The sequence below is a fragment of the Metopolophium dirhodum genome, chromosome 1 (genome assembly GCF_019925205.1).
Source record: "Metopolophium dirhodum isolate CAU chromosome 1, ASM1992520v1, whole genome shotgun sequence".
NCBI lineage: Eukaryota > Metazoa > Arthropoda > Insecta > Hemiptera > Aphididae > Metopolophium > Metopolophium dirhodum.
This window is the reverse complement of record NC_083560.1, coordinates 124368729-124388358: the sequence shown is the minus strand read 5'-3', so window position 1 is coordinate 124388358 and position 19630 is coordinate 124368729. Positions and strand designations below refer to the sequence as shown.

The window sequence follows — 19630 nt, the reverse complement described above, 5'->3', positions numbered from 1 at the left end:
CACGGATCGGTTTTATACTAAAATATTATCAATTTTGTATTACCGAGGACAATGGACATATAAAGGTACTTATCAAATACATATTATTCCTATTAGTGCTGAGAAATAATTGATGAAGTGACTAAAAAAAAGAAAATTAAATGTGTACTATAATTGTTTATTTCAGAGGCATCGTTTCAACTTTTTAAATGTTATGCTAATAACTAAGAAGGCCAAAAATATTTTCAGCAGACCAATATAATTTATATTGTACAGAGTTATTACAAAAAAAATTTTTCTCGGTAGGCTCGAAAGTAACATCTTTTTATTTTCAATGTAATAATCTAATATATATTATATACTACGGATTAGTATACCTAATAATACTAAGTTTAGTGGGGTATTTTAATTGTGAGGGGGAGGGGAGATTTAAAAAATAAGTTAGTGAATAAATTTATAAAAATATATAGAATTGGGGACCAATAATTGTTGCACAAAAATGATCAAAATATGCAGTCTTAAATATATGCAGCTAATTTTTTATATTACTTTCGAAAAATTCATAAAACATGTTACAATTTTAAAAATAAAAAACTCAAAAATAAGTAGGTTTAGGTACATTAACGGAAGTAAAATTATACACGGGTTTACTAAATCGAATATAGGTAATACTATATTAATTCATATGAACATTAATGTATGTTATAAGCAGTGTTTGGATTAGATAAGTAGTTTTTTTATCTAGATAAAGATAATTCAACTCAAATGTATCTAGACAGATATAAAAGATAACTTAACTTATATTTATAAAGATAAAGATAAATACTTTTTTAACTAGATAAAAAAGATACAATTTTTTTTTAAATGGGTTTTAAATTTAGGTATATTTTAGTTGGGCACTAGGAACATAATAATAATAATGATATAAATAAAAATAATTACATTATTTATAAACCATAGACTTGGTATGAGAATCTGTATAAATATTTAAAATGCGTTTGTACAATTTCGCGATTTTTATCAATAAAAAATGTATCTAGATGAATTCATTTAGATTAGTAAAAAAATTATCTAAGATGAACGTTTAGATATCTTGTAACTATTTATCTAGATAAGATAAAAGATGAACAAATAATTATCTAGATATTCATCTAGATAAGTCCGAACACTGGTTATAAGCATTTTAATTATAAATACTATTTACATAATATATGTTACGTAATAGATAACATATTAACGTAACATCAAAGACGTATCCAGAAATTTTTTTCGGGGGGGGGGGGTCCAAAACATGTATATTGTGGTTTTATTGAATTAATTTATGTTTTGATATTTGGATAAAAATAATACATATTGAAGACATGTTGGGGGGTCCAGACCTCCTGGACCCTCATACGGCCTTGCGTACATAATACATTGTACATAATATTATAAACATGGACAAAAATAATATGCTACGAATTACGATACGTAATTACGATACTATGATGTTGAGAGACAGTTTTATAGTGATTCAGTGATACATATTTTAAAAAATAACAATCACAATACGAGACAGACACAAAAATAAATAAGAATTAGCTTGTATTACTCATAATTATTTTATATTTATAATGTATGCCTAAAGGTACCTACATTTATAATGTGTGTATCACACTAATGTCAATGTGTTAATGTTTCATATGTTTATGTTGCTAAGATATTAGTATGTTGATGTACCTATTATGATAAGTGTCTCATTGTGTTCAACATTTTATAAAAACAGTATTATTCCTGAAAAATGAAAAAAATTATTAAAGTTAAACCGATAAGGAAGTTTGTCAAAGAATTTGATGATCCGAGACAGTAAGAATAATAAAGGCTAGGTATCAAAATATGGATTTTGTTTAAACTAACAATTTCCTATAGAATTCACCGTATTTTACAAGAACAAAAATGCTCTTTTTCTCAACTGGATTCAATAAAAAAAGAAAGAGAAAAAATGGACATTGATATGGACAAACTTAATGTTGAACTAGAGGAATTTAAAAAATACGTACATGACAAGTCGTTTAAAGTTGAAGTACGTTATGTAATATTATAAATACAATTATTACTAATATAAATAGTAGCGTCACGGTGCGTAAATGGCGGTGTTCGTATTTCATAACAGAAATTTGGTATCTACGTATATTCTTAAAAAAGTGATAATAAAACATCCACGACAAAATATTAGTTATTTTTATTTAAAATACAATTTGTTAAATGTTCATTAACTTATATATACTTATTGTGTTTAATATATTATGATTGTGTTTGATCAGGGGCGGTTTAGCTAAGAATTTATCGAGGAGAGGGGTCCAAAAACTATTTCAATTAAATAGAAAAATATAAAATAATATAAATAGTATAATAATGACTAAAACTCTTAACTGTGAGCTTTACTCTTATGATTGCATGTCCCAAACCTCTTACCCTTTGGGTATGTTACTGAGTCCGATCAATAGTAAAATAAAAAATATTATTACCTACATTATATTTGAGTTTTTTTTTATCAACATTAACTACAGACGTGTTTATAATAAGAGAATATTGAGTATATTATTATCTACTACAATGTACTTACGCAGAACTATAATCTACAAATCGTTTTTTACTCTTTTTCGGGAGTTAGTTTTAATCAAATTCCATTAAATAAATATTTAATAATAAAAGCTAGTGTTAGGAACGTAGGATTTATATGGAATAAAAAATAGTAAAATATGCAGTTTATTTACAAACATATGAAAAGTATGCAAAAACAATTTTTTTTATTTCTACATAACATCTAATATTTTTTACATACAAATCAGAAACTAATTGAAACCTATTATTTACTAATTAATAACCATATTTTATTATTTATATATATAATTATTATTTATTATAAGTAGCTATTATAACATTCCTTATTACCATTGGCGGAAATCAATGGGGGGCTTGAGGGGGCTTAGCCACTCAAAAGTCCGTCAAGCCCCCTCCTTTTTTAGTTTGGTAGGATCGAAGTCCTCCTCTCACATTTATGTTAATAATGTTAGCTCCCACTCCCTGAAATTTTAATGGATTTCCGCCTATGTGGGGGGTATTACTGTAATAATAATATTATGTTCTTTTAAATTTTTAAACACGAATAACCGGTGTTTGGAACGATCATGGATTTATTTGGCTAAGACTTGTCGTACTACTAAAAAAAACAATAATAAAGTATAGGTAATCCTATCCGTCATCTGACCAAGATAAAATTAGATAGTACATTTACGACCATTTGGCATTCGACAAATTACCCAATAATTGTAGACGTTTATTAGATAAATACCATTTTAAATTCATAACATTTTCAAAAATCAAATTATGCATTTATAAGCACTATATTCAAAATATGCAACAAAATGTTGTTCTATTTAATCAAGCATAATCCAAATCGTGTACCTATCTGGCAACCAATCAATTTGGACTTATGGAAAATACATGAAAAATCATAGAAATTCTAGCCCAAATGTTAACAGTTTCGGCAGATAAAAATGTGTTTTAAATTAAACCAAATATATAATACAATAAAATAAGTTGGCTATGTAATAATAATATTAATAATAAATAGGTAATAGTTATTTAATAATTATTTACATGTTATCAAAATATCAAATATGTATATTTATTTTTATTTATTTCGTACGATTTAAAATATGGCCAACATGAATGTTCGAAATACCTATGCACCGAATATTTAACAATATTTTACTTCATAATAACTCTTCTTCTATATTATATTGCAGGACTACATAGAAACGATTGATGAATGTGAAAATATTATTAGAGATGAAAAAATAAAGCAGGAAGATTATAATAAAAATATTAAATCTATTGGTATTAATATAAAAAAATTAGACAAAATCGTTAAAGATGCCAAGTCCCGCATTGAAAGTTATAAGCCTTACGAGGCATGTTATAGTGTTATGAGTACAATATTAGTACAGCAATATTATAATGTAAAAACTATTCCTAAAACAGTCTTGTTCACGCTTTATAGATAACATAATCCAGATTTAATGTTGTGATATATTTATTAAATATTAGTGTCGGTATTGGAGTACTTTTACATTTTGCAAATACATACTTAAAAGTGTCAACCCTTTTGAATTTAATACACCTATGTTGAACCATGCATTTTTAAATATCAAGTATCAACCTCTATTTATGGAAACATGATTCCAATTTTCATCAAAATACTCTATTTGATTAGTTTTATTTTAAATCAAAATGGTTGAAATCGAGTCCTTATAAGTTTACAAACATATATTCAAACAATCGCATCAACTTATACAAATACAATTTAGACTAAGATCTTAAAATCAGAATCGAGTAGTTAAATTAGGAGTTGACATTTTAAAAGAGAACAACTATTTGTATTAGACTTTTTATCGCTAAAAGGTTTACATTTTGACCATTTCCCAATATATGTATTTCGATACTCCCTACTCTTCACCCTAAAGTCATAAATCTCAATACAATTCGATTTGACCACGTTGTAGACTAAAATAATTGATGTTACATTGAATTGTGGAACACTCAATATATATATTAAATTATACATATTTATAATGATTAGGTTGTATGTTTCATTTTTATTAAAAACATTTTTACAGATTATTAAGTTTCGCATGCATTTATCATGTTAATATTTCATACAATATAAATGTATACAATTTAAGAGCGGAAACTAATATAATGTACAATAATTAGAGACAAAATATAATTTGATATAGGGCAGAGAGTTTTAAATGCTAATCCGGATAACATCGAAAATCTTTCGATAGGCAGTTTTTTTTTGGCCAGGTTTGGGTGGTATTTGGGTGTATTTGTTTAATGCATACTTAGTATTAACACTGTGATTTAAATAATATAATAGCGTGTGTTTTTTCATTTATGTAGTACATATTTTTCAATATGATTATTATATAATGAGTCTATCTATCACACCTTTAGGAATTCATTTCAAAAGTAATTGCGAAAAATCCTCGATATCAAAATGTTTATGACATCATCCAGCACGTAGAGGAAATGGCTTGTATAAGAAACATAGGTTCAATATTAAAAATATCTGATTTTAACGAAAAAGAACAAGCTTTAAACGACAGTTCTGAAGAGGTATAGTAAATATTTTTAAGTTTTTTTTATCCAATAAATTACATGTTAATCTTTAAATTTATTATGATTTTAGATTCAATATAAGAAACCTAAAAATAAAAAATTAATTTTAAATGTAAATTTTAACGACGCTCGAACTTATTTAGATGATCTTAAAAAGGCTGATTTAATGTATATTAAGAGGAAGGCGAACGTTAAATCTGAGTATACCAATAAAGTAAGAAAAACCATTGTTAATTAATAATTATTAAATATTGTACACCTTAGTCTTTAGATATCATTTTGCACAAAAATATTGCTTTGTGTCAATAGGTACCTATATTATAATAATATAACTATGAACAATGCAAGGTCGTAAGGATCGTTCTTTTTTAATATTCGGCTCATACTTCTTAAAATCTTAAATACATTTTTCATTTAATTCAAATATGTATGAACCCCACCAAAAAAAAAACAGCTGTCTGAAAAATATATTTTTATTAATATAATATCGTTTTTGGACCACTGTGTTTTTTTAAAATCGTAACGGTTTCCAAGTGCCAAAATGAAATACACATGTTACACTGTTAGGTACCTATATGTATTTAGTTTTATTCCGTGTAGATAGTCCTTATACAATAATTTTTAACATGTCATTAGATACAATTAAATCCTGTCAATCAAATTTATCTCAAATCGGATCTGGATATAATGAAGGATAAACAAAGATTTGCACAAATGGAAGACTTTAAAAATGAAATACAGGAAAGAGAAACAGAAAATAACTTTGTATGATGAACTAGAATTATTATTATTTTTATAGTGAATTATTATGTAAATTCGAATGTTAACATTTTTGTTTAAAGGTTATCAGTTCAATTTTACATCAATATAGGGAATTATATCTCAAAAATAATGGAAAATTACCAACGGAATTTCCCATGGCAGAAGAACAGTTGGCATACATTTTTAATTTCTACAAAAAACTAGTAAAACGATTAGAAATTTATGAAAACCTAAAATCAGGCAAAAAGACAGTAAAAGATTATATTTCAGAAACAAAAGACTAAATGATGACTAGAACATACTAGAGTGCAATATTTCGTGAAAAAATGTAACCTTAGCTTAAATGATTGGTAATTTATTTACATCATTAAATAAGAAATATTGTATCTATTACTAAATGTAATGAAATATAAATGATTTCTGTATGTTTCTTATTTAATTATGCTAATAAATTACCTAGTACCTAAAAAATATTACACTTAAGTTCAAGAAAATGTTCTAGTAGTTTAGTCGTTTGTTACTAAACTATAACCCTTCACTGTCATTTTGCCTGATTTTAGGTTTCATACATTTCTAATCGTATAAATTAAACAAACAACATTGTACCTATTACTAAATAGTAAATTTATTGAATTATAAATGTTTTTAAAGTCAAATAATTGTATAATACTTTACTAAGAAGAAAGAAACTTACTTCCGGGCTTATATATTCATAGGCGAAATTTAGAAGGATGTAGGGGGGGGGCTTAGCTCCCTAGTTTTATTTAAGCCCCTTATTTTTAAATATACTCATTCTTAAATCCATAATCTGTACTTCTTGATAAGAAAATGATCAAACTGAAAAAAAATATAACTATGGGATTTTTTAGCCAACGCCCAACTCTATAGTTAGTGTACAAGCTACATGTTGTCTAATAAGTAACAAGTAATAACTAATATCAATTTACAGAATATATAATCAAGTGTTGTTATTATAAAGGGATTGCAAACGGACAATTATTTCCACCAAAATGTAGTTACCAATCTTTTGTTAATCATACTTACCGATGGACCTGATAGATAAGACTTCTGAAAACTTATTTGAATTCGCTAAATAATATTATATCAACTTGAGATCCATGTTAATGTTGTGTTCCTAAAATCCTATAAATTTTGAAATTTACGAAATTTTAAATGTTGTTTATTGGAAAACTAAATAAAATATCTTAAAATGTGGCTTGATCGATCTCAAGCAGTGGCGTCATTTGGAGGGGGGCAGGGTGGGCATCAGCCCCCTTGTCATTAACGGGCCGTGTATGGGCTAGTTTTGAACCTTTATATAGTAGCTAATAAGTAATATATTTAGGTATCCCTCTACATATGTATTAATAATTTAGTCATTCTTATCTCTTAAAAAAATGGGTCATTTATGCCTATGATAGTAACCACGGTTATCTCAGATAACCATGATAGTAACTAGTAATAATTCTAAGACAGTGAGTTGCGAGTAAGTTTAAAATTATGTAAGAATTCTATTTGTATTGAAATGCAATCGTAATGTAATACTGTAATGTAATTGTTAGCGAGTGATTTTTTTTTTCAGTTTTATTATGAGCTGGTCAAAAATGTCCCCATCTCAAAAACTGAAATGACACCAGTATACCACTGATCTGAAGTACAAATATTAACGAATTCAAATCAATTTTTAGAAGTCTTATCGCGTTATCAAGTCCATTGGTAGAATTATACACTAATGATCACTTATTAAGCAGTAAACACACATTTACAAGACCCGCACGCGTTCAATTCGGAAATTGCCTATTTTGAACTCCTTAAAAACTGTCCATATGCAATCCCCATAAGAAACGTTTTTCTTACTATTTGAGTAGCATGTATACCCACCCATTATAAGTATGGCCCAAGGGGGGTCTCGTCCCAGGGACCCACCTGGTTGCGTCACTGTGCATCGATAAATGTTGAGTTGTATATTGTATTTTATTTATCAAGTATTTTGTTTTTTATTGTTGAGTACCAAACTAAATGTTTGTGTATTATATTATAACCGTAAAAATTATTACAAGTGGAGAGGGTGTGCGGGGGTGGAGCCCCTGCGTGTCTGTTTTGATTTTATATATTAAGCACCCCCCACCCCCCCTTAAACAGTTGTCAAAATAGCGTCTATGCTCGTAGTCTTAATCTCAATTATGTTAGGATAGAGACGGACGCCGACGATCGGGTTGGATGCAGTAATAATTGAAAATAATTTGAATATTAACGCTCGTGTTCCACCAGCCGATGGAATGAGTTTTGTTTTTAAAACTGTTTTTTTTTATCCATGACACATGCAATACATTTTTATTTAATACCTTTTTATAAAATTGCTCATGGTGGATTTGCCAAAGAAAAAATTATCAAAAAATAATACTGTTCCAATATACTTCATTGGTACTACAAGATAAAAAAAATAATAACAATTGTCAAACACGGACATTTTTAAAGAGGGCTTGAAAACTATTTAATTGCGCTAACGCTTCGTAAAGTGTAAACTCCACAAAGTTTCTCGCATACGTCATTAATCGAGTGCAGTTACCGTACCTACCTATACAGCTTCTAAAAATACACTGCACGAGGTACCAATATCACAATACCACGAGGTCACTGCTGGCTCGTTGCACTAACCCAGTCATGTAAATTATTGTATTCTTTTGCGGGACACGTTGTTGAGTATACCTGTGCGTGCAGTATTTGGTTACGTTGATTTTAGTACTCTTAAAATTGAAACACGAATTAATTGTCACGCAATTTAATACTGAACGGGACGACGTTGATGTGATTTGTATTTTTTTTGTGTCATAAGCCATTTTTTGTAGTAGAAAAATTCAATCTTCAACTTTGAGGGTGGTTTTATGTAACCATTTGGAGATGATTGGTACTTTTAAAAATTCTCCGTACTTATTAGTATACTAATAATAATATTTATCTATTGTTTTTTTTTATGTAAATATTGTACCTAATACCTATTAATAATTTTTATTTGACAATAATTATTTTATGTAGGTACCTGTAAGTATGTAATTATTTTATCTCCACTGAATAATAATAATATTATTTTGTTATTTGTGTTGTATTTTTTATGTTAATATTTGTATAAAATAAAATAAATTTATATGATTCTATCTGATATTTTTTACGATGGCAAAATATATGCTATAATATGTATTATAATGAATGAATAAATCATAATTTACCTATTGGTTTTTTTTAAATATAATGATTGTAAATATTAATAATTTTAATCCGACAATTATGTAGATACCTATAAGTATGTAATTATTTTATTTATGTGTTGTATTACCTATATTTATTTGTATACAATAAAATGTATTTTTATTATTATATCTGTTATTTGTATTAATTATAATACATAAACCTAATACCGTTTTTAGAGGCACTGATTATTACCTCCTCCTTCCACCACTACCAGATAATATTTAAAAAAACCGGCAGTGTTTATAAGATAATTTATCCGATTAATTGAACTATTTGATAATGTATAAGTAATTGTTATTTAGATGTTATAAAAAATACATTTAAATAGTTTGGTAAGTAATAATAGTAATAATAATAATAATAATAATAATACCATATTATTATAATATATATCTTAAATACAATATTTATTGAAATAACACTTTTTGAAGTTTAATATAACTAATGAAAAAGGTTTAATTTACTACAAATACTCAGTATTGTGACTATCCGGAAAAATTTGTCTTGACGTTATCATTATTTTAAGCTGAGTATATTCGATAGTTAAATCAACACTCAATTATTGTTACGGACAATTATGAATAATTTGTAATAACCATCGATCTAGTGTTATTTTTAAAACACGTTGTTGTTAGAACAACTCTCCTGGGTTGTGCAAATGACCGAAAAAAGTTCTGTTGTTAAAATAACACTTATAAATCCTTAGCGCAAAATCGACGTTCAAATGTCTATAGCATTGACACTCGTTGTAGTTAAAACAACTCCAAATTTCTATGCGTAGGTACTAAATATATTTAGTTATTTTTATGATCAGGCCGAATTTCGTAAAGATCCTAAATTATTTTGTAAACATATTGTATTTGCTCTAAATAGTATTTCATCGTACCTAAACAAATTTAATACAGTGAATACTAATTTTTATAAATTACATGTACCTAAGACCTAACTAGAGTCTAGAGATGTTAAGCGAATACAAAACTGTAGGAAGGTTTTGCAATTATCCGTTATTCGTAAAATTAATATTATACACACACATTAGATGTTAATAATTCATCTATTTTTTGAATTTTATTTGCATTTACCTACACGGCAAATTTGATCACAGTGATTTCCACTATTTTCAATATGCAAGTAGAATTATTTATTATTGATACTATCGTAATATTATCGTAATAATATCCTAATACCGTATGTGATGGCGAGTGTGAGTGTCGACGATTATGGGACCTAATGTAACAGGAACGTATGCTATGATTGTGACGGACTTGGAACGATTGATACCGCCGTCGGAATCACTGGTACCGCCGCTGAAACTGATACAACTTGACCATACAACCCTGGTACTCCAACCCCGTACTCGAAGCGTATAACCCACCGCAACCCACCGTATAACCCACATTTAAGTAACAATTTTAATTTCCCGATAAACGCATTTAATCGGACCAACATTATTCGTGACGAGCATTACGGTCTAACTAAGAAACAAAATTCTCACCACATAATAAGGAGAGCTTTGGCTATGCAATAAACGTTTTATAATATAATATAACTTAGACAAAAAAAAGTTCACATTGTTTCAAGATCCATTTTGAATGCTATGTTTATGTTAAATTATGTATATACAAAATGCACACTTTTTCAATTTATAATATAATTCATATATTATTTTAGTAAAAAGTTGAGTAAATCGTATTTTATTTTGTATGACGACATGACGTACCCGTAGTAACGTTTGCTGCGGTAATACAATTTGATGACTCCACATTTCTTTGATGATAATTTAAATAAATCGGGTGAGTTTTAAAATGAATGCATATTTTGTTATTTTAGATTAATTTGGGAACTAAATCACAGGTTTGAAGATTTGTCTAATACTGTAATAGTATATTGGGTAGCTGCAAGTGCAGGAAGTGAGCTATTTCAGCCGCGGGCGACGTGTGCGGCACGTATATAAATATAGTAAAATTACAAAATTAACTAATGCTTTCTGGTCTTATTTTCTAAAACATCTATCACTTCATCGATCTTAAAAGTTATTGATTAATCCAATTATAAAATTTGCATTTTACTAAAGCCCCAAGACTTTGGTTATTAATACCAGCAATAGATTTAACAAAAGAAACACTATATACTTAGCAAAAAGCTCCATCTTCCTTTGTCGAGTAAGCTAACTAGGATCAACGTGAAAGACAATTAAATTTTAATCTACTTGTCTGGCCTTTTTTTATTTTTTATAACTTTTATTAATAAGAAATATAAAATTGAAATCAGGTTTCCAAAAATTAGTTACAATTTTATTTATTTCAACTGACGTTAAATTTCTTGAAGTTACATCAGTTAACACAGAAGTTGAACATAAATCTTGTGTATTAATTTCCTATCAATAAATAAATTACTCATAATATAAGTTACATGAAAACACTTGGATTTTTAAGTAAGGTTTAGAAACTATTGAATACAATAAACCAAGTTCGTTAATAAATAATAACTAATAAATAATAATTGCATTAAATACAATGTATCATAGAAATAATTAATACCTACAGACTACAGAGCACATTCTGAATTGCGGTTTTTAAATTGTTTGAATGGTTATACTAAAGGCTATAGGTTATGTATATTTTTAATTACATATTACTATATACAAATATAAAGAAACAGCAGAATAATAAATTCAGCATTGACACAAAAAAATCCCTGTGGGGGGGGGACCTTTAGCGCCCCCCCCCCCCGTAATTACGCCACTGTGTACTTCCAATTGATCGTTTTATTGACTTATAAGTTACCTAACTACTAGAACTCACAAATATATAGGTACTATTGCGAAATACGGGTTTATAATATCTTTATTCATTGATAACATTATACTTAACTAGTTATACTTAATAATACTGATCCCGATAGCTACTATAGGTACCAGCAATTATTTATTATTTATATACATTTACATTTTCACTTAGCAACATAATATTTAAAAAAAAAAATTAAATAACTTTTTATATTTAAATTTAATGTTTGTATTAAGTAAATGTACCTATATGAAATGTGTTTTACTAACTAAATTGTTAATATTGATTTAAAATAATTCGTACTTGATTAAATTCTGATTTGTAAGTTAAAAGTTAAATATGAATAACGACAGTGAAAGCAAAGATAATACATTAACAAGAAATTCCAATCCGACAGATGATGAAGACGTAACATTTTTTTTTTTTTACGATATAGTTAAACAACTAATTTTAAAACGTAATGATATCGGAGGTAATTTATATTATAATAGTACTTTAATAAATGTTATTATTATTTATAATAATAAAATAATTTGAGATATTATATAGTTTTATATCCTTTATCTTATATCCTGTAAAGAATAACTTTATACGATTTATTTACGTAGTTAAAAAATGTTCTATAGACTATGGTCTATAATTAATGTCATATTTTTAAGAAATTATAATTTTAAATGTGATGATAAACTTAAAAACTCAAAATAAACTCGATTATTTTCATTTATATTAGTATAATTTAAATTATACATTATTAATGGGTGGGTATATTTGAAAATGTTTGTAAAGTTAAAATGTGGGTACCTATACACTAATATTTTCTTTTATTATTTTTAATGCTAAATAACTTATTCCAACGTTTTTTAAATTATTTTATTTTAAGTTATCATACTATTCATTAATTTGTAACTAACGAACGTCCCCAAAAATTTTTCAATTTTTTGTTTCACTGTCTATTCTATTTGTGATAAGGTATTGTGTGTGTGACATGTTTTATTTCATATAGGTACGAAATTTTAAAATTATATGTAGATAGTTTGGTATTTATTCTTAATACAACATCATTAATTTAAATTAATTGATATTATGTAATTTAAAATTAACAAATGCTTTTTTTTTCAAATTAATTTAATGATACCATTGATTTTATAATGTTAGGTTATTTATAAAATGTTTCTAGCTTATCCAGGCATTGATGCCACAAACTTCAAACTATTGTATGCTATATATTATATTATAAACATTTAATTTTTTATCAAAAAAATAAAAACTTGGGTAACACCGTACTTGGCCACACCATTACATGTCATAAATCTATAAAACGTCTTACGTTCATAATCAAGTTTAATAAAAATCACTTCGTAAAAAAAATGTTTTAATTTTTAATTTAAAAAATATTTATTTTCTGATATTTTATGTTGCATAATGATTATGATGATTGGATAGATTGACCCAGAAAATAACCAACGAGGCAACTGTCCTACTTATCACCCCTACCTCCACGCACCTTTAGGTGATAGGTGCCTAATAAATAAACCCGGGTATAAAACTGTTTCCAAAAATTAGAGATAATCACCTCGAGTAGGAACCGAAAATATTTCAAAAACTGTCGACTTGTTTTCTTCTTTAGAGAAGTGGCGGTTATCGGTTACCATTCACATAATAAAGTAATTACCGATGGGCGATGACCCGTTAACGTCATGTTAACGATTTTCTAGTGGTTTAAATAAAAATTAAACGATTCTAACCGGTAAATAGTAAATACTGCTCTTAACTACGTTACATTTTATGAATTATAGATATTCTGTATACGGTTATGATTAAACTAGTTGGGTATACTATATAATAAGAAAATCCGTCGTTATTAACTTCTGATTACATTTGGTTCTGTCTTCAATAGTTAGTATCTCCTGGTTCATTCCTTGCACCACATAAAGTCAAATGTTGGCAAATTAAGGGGCCTCGCTACGGTCATTATTTAAGGGGCAACATTTAGGCAATTTCTAATTTCGTCATAGCCGCCCGGGATCTATGTGTTAGTTGTAAATGATTAGTGTGAGTGAAATTAAATGCGGGTACCGGCAGTTGCCGCGCATACGGTGGAGCCGCCGACGGAAACCTCTCTCGTACGCGCATGAAAATGTCAATAACTCGAAAAACCATATCAATTTCACTACACGAATTTTTACAACAACATACTTATTGTTAGTTAACGTTGTCTGATTTTGATTCTCAAAAAATATTTTAATTCAGTAGAAAAATATCTGTAGATCGTGTGAAACATTTTCCGTTTTTAATATCAATTTTAATTTTAATTATGATTCGAAAAAGTTCATATTTTCAAGTTTTCAATTACAGTTACTATAATATAAAATTTAGTTTTTACAAAGTGCTTTGTAGGATCTACAGACAATTTTCTGGTGAGCTAAAATTTTTTTTTCAGAATCAGACAACGTTAGTTAAATTTAGTTTTGTCAATACTTTAGGTCTTTCAGCTAAAATTGACGGCAGTAGCGAGGCCCCTCAATGGAAATAATTAATTCAAGTTAAGATAAGTTAAGAGGACACAAGATCGATAGGTTAAAAGTTAACAGTTAACAAATCATAAATTTATCTCAAAAAGTTAAAAACTAATACGGAAAAAAAATTAACCTAACTCAGTCTATAAAAAATTAATCTTCTTTTTTAATTAGTAACTAACCTAACCTATATGGATCACATAAAGAGTGACCGCGTTAAAAACTTTAAAATGGATTATATTATTTATAGGTTATCATTTAATATTAATTATTAAATTCCTAATTTTATGTTAAAAATAATAATAAAAATATAAATTAAATGTATTTAATAGTTTTGTAGGTATTTTATATTTAACCCACTGTAACCTGATACTGTGGGTATACAATATAATGAAGTACATCTAGGCATAAATATAAAATATAATAGGCGGTATACCCATTACTCACACGGTGTTAACGTATTTTGATATATTATATCTAAATAGTATTATATCACATTATCATAAATTCATAAATATAATTTATACTACTTATTACTTATTTGCACATTTTTCTGGGTACCTAATAAACTGAATTAAAAATAAACCCCAAACTTAAATACTACAAGAAAAGTGTTATCTAATTAAAAACAAAACTGTTGTCTCAATAAACTAAAATAAATTAAAAATATATTAAAGGTAAATGGTATCTACAAAAAAAAAATTGTTCCTCATTGTACTGGTTACCGGGTATTACAAAATGAGCGATTTTCAGGGTTTTGTAAAAATAAACTTTTGTTAATCTGTGACTGATATCCGCTTTCTAAACTGGCCAAGAGTATCGGTAACCGCGGTCTATGGATCTTAAAATTAAAATTTAAGGGTTTTAACGGTTTTCGGGAAAAAAAATCGATAAACGGATTTAAACCCTATAGGTAATAAATTAAATTGTATATGTTTTAATTTAATTTATTTGTATAGGTTCCTTTCTAACATTAAATAATTTTATCACTACTTGTATAAGTTATATAATGTATAGTTATATACCTACTTATATGAACTAATGTTATACTGTTATAGATTCTTGTGTATTATCAAGCTGGTTGAAAGTGTTGGAACAAAATAAAAACAAATTTGTTCGAAATGAATATATAAAACTTATGACGTTGGCATTGCAATATCCAGAACCAATATGTCCATTTAAAGACCCTCCTCCCGAGACAATTGATCCTTTGGAAAATGGCGTAAGACATGCGTAAATGAATCGTGAACCGTATAATTTATATTCACAGCATCAAATTTCCACAGGTGATCGAAATGGCGAGAAAATTTTTAAAGAAAGAAGGTACTGCGACGTGTATTGGAAATAACGAAGAAGAAACTTTTCCAACAATTAGCACAGCAATGTCTTATGACAAACGCCAATATGCTTCATATCAAGTTATACCGAATGTTGGTGTTCAGTGTTATTACGCCTTTTCAGATGAACCGATGTATAATTGGAATTTATCATCCCAAATATCAGTCCCTAAAGGTGGACCACACGCCACGGACATCGAATGGGAAAGAGCACTAGCGGGTATTCAATTAAAATTGCACAAGCCGAGCACAGACAATATAAAACTTCCGAACGCCCGAAAAAATGCAACCGCTAAAGAGTAAGACACGAAAATTATAGCTGATAACATATGCCATAATATATAATATAGGCACCTACCTATGGCAAAAATTACCTACTAATACTTGTGCTTTTTTGATACATTATCAACAGTGACGAAAACGAAGTCAAGTCATCAGTTTCTGGCAGCAGGGCTTCTAGGAAAAAGTAATTTGTTTACCTATGTCGTTTATTAACGACCTAAATTATAATTTATTGTATCTATAATATGTATACCTAGGTACCTGATAAACTTATATCTACATAGTAGGTATTGAGGTTAAAATTATCAGTCTATAGCAGCGTTTCCCGAATTGTGGTCTACGAACGTAAATTTGAAATACTGATGGATATTAATTCGTATCACTTAGGAAATAGGCCATCGGGAAATACTGATAATTGTAAGAACGCATTGTCGAAATGGTTATCGTTGAAAATCAATTGAGATTAGAGACCTCTAATCGAGTCGGTCAAACAACCGATAGTTTATTATTATATTTATTTACTATTGTTTTTATTTGTATTTTTATTAAGAGGTCCGCCATCATTTTTACTATCTCTTAGGGGTCCGGCGGAGAAAAAGTTTGGGAAACGCTGGTGTATAGTATTAGATAATAATAATAATTGTTGTCTAATGTGAATGTCACTTTCATCAAATATCTCGCTTTTTGTATTAGGTAGGTAGGTATATGATTTGAGCGTGGAAAATAGTTAAATCCAAAATCTATAACGCTTTATACTATTATACTTATTCTTGTTTATATATATTTATAGCAAAAGAGCACGAAAGTGGTACGAATCATTTGTATAAAATACTGTATTATATATAGATTATAATGATTATATAGGTAGGTATTTTAAAAATGAAGCTGAACTATTATTATTTATTTCTAGTAAATAGCTACCTAGTCAATTCTGTTGTAGATATTATGAAATGGACATAGTAGAAAATTTTAAATCATCCTAACACTAGATACATTTAAAATAATAATAATTATTATTATTAGGTCAGATAGATTAAAAGAAAGCGGGGAGACATCAGATCTTTGTGATGTAATGAACATAGAACAACAAAACCGAAATGTGAACGAAGCATTCGAATGGAATGATGCCAGTCTATTAACTGGAGATATAAGACTTGGCGCAGAAATGTGTTCGGATCGCAAAGTTGATGCTCAAGTTAAAACACAAATAGAACTTGACAAAGAAGCATTTAATGCCTACGATAAACTTTATCCAGGCGATTTCTTGATAAACGTAGAGCAGTCGCTTATCGATGATATAATCCCAATAAAAATCAACGTTGTTACGGAATCCGGCGATAAAAGTATAGTATATATTATAATATAATTAGGACCAAAGTATTCATTATTTGTACACCAAAAACTATGAAAATACCTATACATTCGTATAATATATTAATACATCAAAGGACACCGAACACGGACGACGGGCTGTCGTTGAAGTCTTAAAAACGTATCAAAATTTGGATTCTGAAGAACCAATTTTATGTTCTTAATTTTAATATTATAGTGAATTGATTATCAAACTTATACTTATGTAAAATATTACAATCTTAAAATACTCATGAGTCATAACTCACATTTAAATTTAAATATTATTAAAATCCAATGAGATTCTTAGATAATATTCTTACTTTCAAGTGTAATAATAGCTATGTCAATTCACTCTAATATTAATTCCGACAATTTAAAATTGATTCTGCTGAATGCAAATTGACTTGTTGTACGTTTTTAAGATGGAGACAACAAAATATACTAGTGGGTGTGCGTCCTTTAATCTTAAAATAAAATAATGTTCCTTTAAACGTTAAAATAAATATTAATGCAATTTGTTTCAAAATTGTCTATATTTGAATAATTCATTTTTGGATAAGATATTTTTTTGCTTGGAGTTTTTTAATTAAACTTTAAAAAGACAACTTACCATTTTTGATATGAAAAAACTAAAGCTTAATATTTTATGAGAAATTAAACTTCATAATTGATAAATATTAAATACTAATAAGTAATAAGTAATAATACTTAAATCATTACTATTTTATATTTATATTTAATATTTAGTCATCGATTGGCTATAATTGTACATAGGTACTACATTGTAATGTATAATATAATGTATTCATCGTTTTATCACATTATTGATATGTTCATCATGTTATAAAAAAATCAAACTATACAACTTATATAGCATAATATCTATGTAGGTATACGGTATACCTACACGGAAAAAAAATTACTATAATATTATAGTTAAACAAATTATAGTAAATATAACTATTTGATAGGTAAAATAACTAAAATAATATACGTATTATTACTAGGTATATAAATATAGTTATTAGTTATGGTTTTAGGTTTACTATATTTTATAGTTAATGCAGTTTTTAATGTTTGAATTAACTAAAAAATGTAGTTAAAATAGCATATTTCAGTTAACTATAATAACTTGACTATAATATTTTAGTAAATCTGATTAATCTTATAGCTATCCCTATAGCAATTATAATGTACAGTCAATCCTATTATTTTCATGGTACAAACAACTGTTTTGTTTTTTCCGTGTATTGTAATATGTAGAATGTAGATGGCAAATAAGCTAATGGTTTGTGTGTATTTAATAATAGTTGTCATAATATTACACAATGTATCAATAATAATATGACACGCTTTAAGAAACGATCAAAGAAGATGAACAACAGAAACAGCCGTCGGCACAGGACGGCAGTGGCTGCGGCGGCGCGAAGAAAAAGCAACGCGAGTGCCCGCGGCCGAAATTATGCACGATAAGGCAGAGCGCAGGCCACGGGAACGTCAAACCGCCGCCCGAAGAAAGCAGGCCCGCTGTCGAGAAGTCATTGCCGTCGGAGCATCAGCGTCCACGGATTTCCGATCTGGCGCGCAAACTGGCCGCGCTAAATGCCCCTGACGGCCGCACCGGCCACTACAAGAGCCGCAACACGTTCGTCGATCCGCCGGCGAGACGTCCGACCCCGGCCGACGATTACCGGGCCCCGTCGTCTGGACGTCGTAGTCCGGGAGGCTACGACGAATGCGGCGGTGGCCGGGCCGGTTTGAGACCTGCGCGGTCCACCGAATCGCGCGCCGAACGGAACTCGAACAGCGGGATGCCGTTCCGATGGTCGGAACGGCCGAGCATGACGTCAGACTTCACCGGTGAGCGTTCCGAGAAGGCGAGTTCAATGTTGCGGAGCAGACGCACCGACCCGAAGTGCGTCAGCCTGGCGCAGCTGTACGGAAGATCCGCTAAAAGTCGCGACGACGAGTCGGGCGAACCGTCGTCGGACGTGTAAGCGCGTGTATAGTGTACCTACCTGCCTCTCTATCTACCCATGTTTATATTTCGTCGGAATAAAACTTGTAACGGGTCGCCGTCGTCATCCGAAAACATTTTAAACAAAAATCAACTGCGTATACACATTGGCCACTTCAGTTGGGTCAGTGGGTCAGCACTCAGTGGATGAGTGGTTAGAGGTTATAAGCCCCCCGCTAT

The 19630-nt window shown here is 28.8% G+C and overlaps 3 protein-coding genes across 3 annotated transcripts; all 3 read left to right on the top strand.

The window, feature by feature from the left end:
- Nucleotides 1–1759: 1759 nt before the first annotated feature.
- On the top strand, nucleotides 1760–4028 carry LOC132934397 (uncharacterized). The gene is made up of 3 exons (XM_061000707.1): nucleotides 1760–1824; nucleotides 1888–2041; nucleotides 3771–4028. Exons 1-3 carry the CDS (start codon nucleotides 1760–1762, stop codon nucleotides 4026–4028), a joined length of 477 nt encoding a protein of 158 aa, XP_060856690.1.
- Nucleotides 4029–5055: 1027 nt separating this feature from the next.
- Nucleotides 5056–6191, top strand: LOC132934370 (uncharacterized). Its single transcript, XM_061000678.1, has 4 exons — nucleotides 5056–5142; nucleotides 5216–5359; nucleotides 5782–5910; nucleotides 5988–6191. The coding sequence occupies exons 1-4, from the start codon at nucleotides 5056–5058 to the stop codon at nucleotides 6189–6191; spliced, it is 564 nt and encodes a 187-aa protein (XP_060856661.1).
- A 6093-nt stretch (nucleotides 6192–12284) lies between these two features.
- LOC132933880 (uncharacterized) lies at nucleotides 12285–19430 on the top strand. Its single transcript, XM_061000152.1, has 6 exons — nucleotides 12285–12417; nucleotides 15520–15683; nucleotides 15748–16097; nucleotides 16211–16264; nucleotides 17104–17423; nucleotides 18793–19430. Exons 1-6 carry the CDS (start codon nucleotides 12285–12287, stop codon nucleotides 19428–19430), a joined length of 1659 nt encoding a protein of 552 aa, XP_060856135.1.
- The last annotated feature ends 200 nt before the right edge of the window (nucleotides 19431–19630 follow it).

Excerpts from the sequence above, each read along its gene's own strand:
- LOC132934397 (XM_061000707.1), top strand. The coding sequence starts at position 1,760 with ATGAAAAAAATTATTAAAGTTAAACCGATAAGGAAGTTTGTCAAAGAA. Across the intron at positions 1,825-1,887 it reads GAATTTGATGATCCGAGACA|AATTCACCGTATTTTACAAG; the intron begins GTAAGAATAATA and ends AATTTCCTATAG. Across the intron at positions 2,042-3,770 it reads ACAAGTCGTTTAAAGTTGAA|GACTACATAGAAACGATTGA; the intron begins GTACGTTATGTA and ends ATTATATTGCAG.
- LOC132934370 (XM_061000678.1), top strand. The coding sequence starts at position 5,056 with ATGGCTTGTATAAGAAACATAGGTTCAATATTAAAAATATCTGATTTT. Across the intron at positions 5,143-5,215 it reads TAAACGACAGTTCTGAAGAG|ATTCAATATAAGAAACCTAA; the intron begins GTATAGTAAATA and ends TTATGATTTTAG. Across the intron at positions 5,360-5,781 it reads AATCTGAGTATACCAATAAA|ATACAATTAAATCCTGTCAA; the intron begins GTAAGAAAAACC and ends ACATGTCATTAG.
- LOC132933880 (XM_061000152.1), top strand. The coding sequence starts at position 12,285 with ATGAATAACGACAGTGAAAGCAAAGATAATACATTAACAAGAAATTCC. Across the intron at positions 15,684-15,747 it reads TTGATCCTTTGGAAAATGGC|GTGATCGAAATGGCGAGAAA; the intron begins GTAAGACATGCG and ends AAATTTCCACAG. Across the intron at positions 17,424-18,792 it reads TACGGAATCCGGCGATAAAA|AAACGATCAAAGAAGATGAA; the intron begins GTATAGTATATA and ends ACACGCTTTAAG.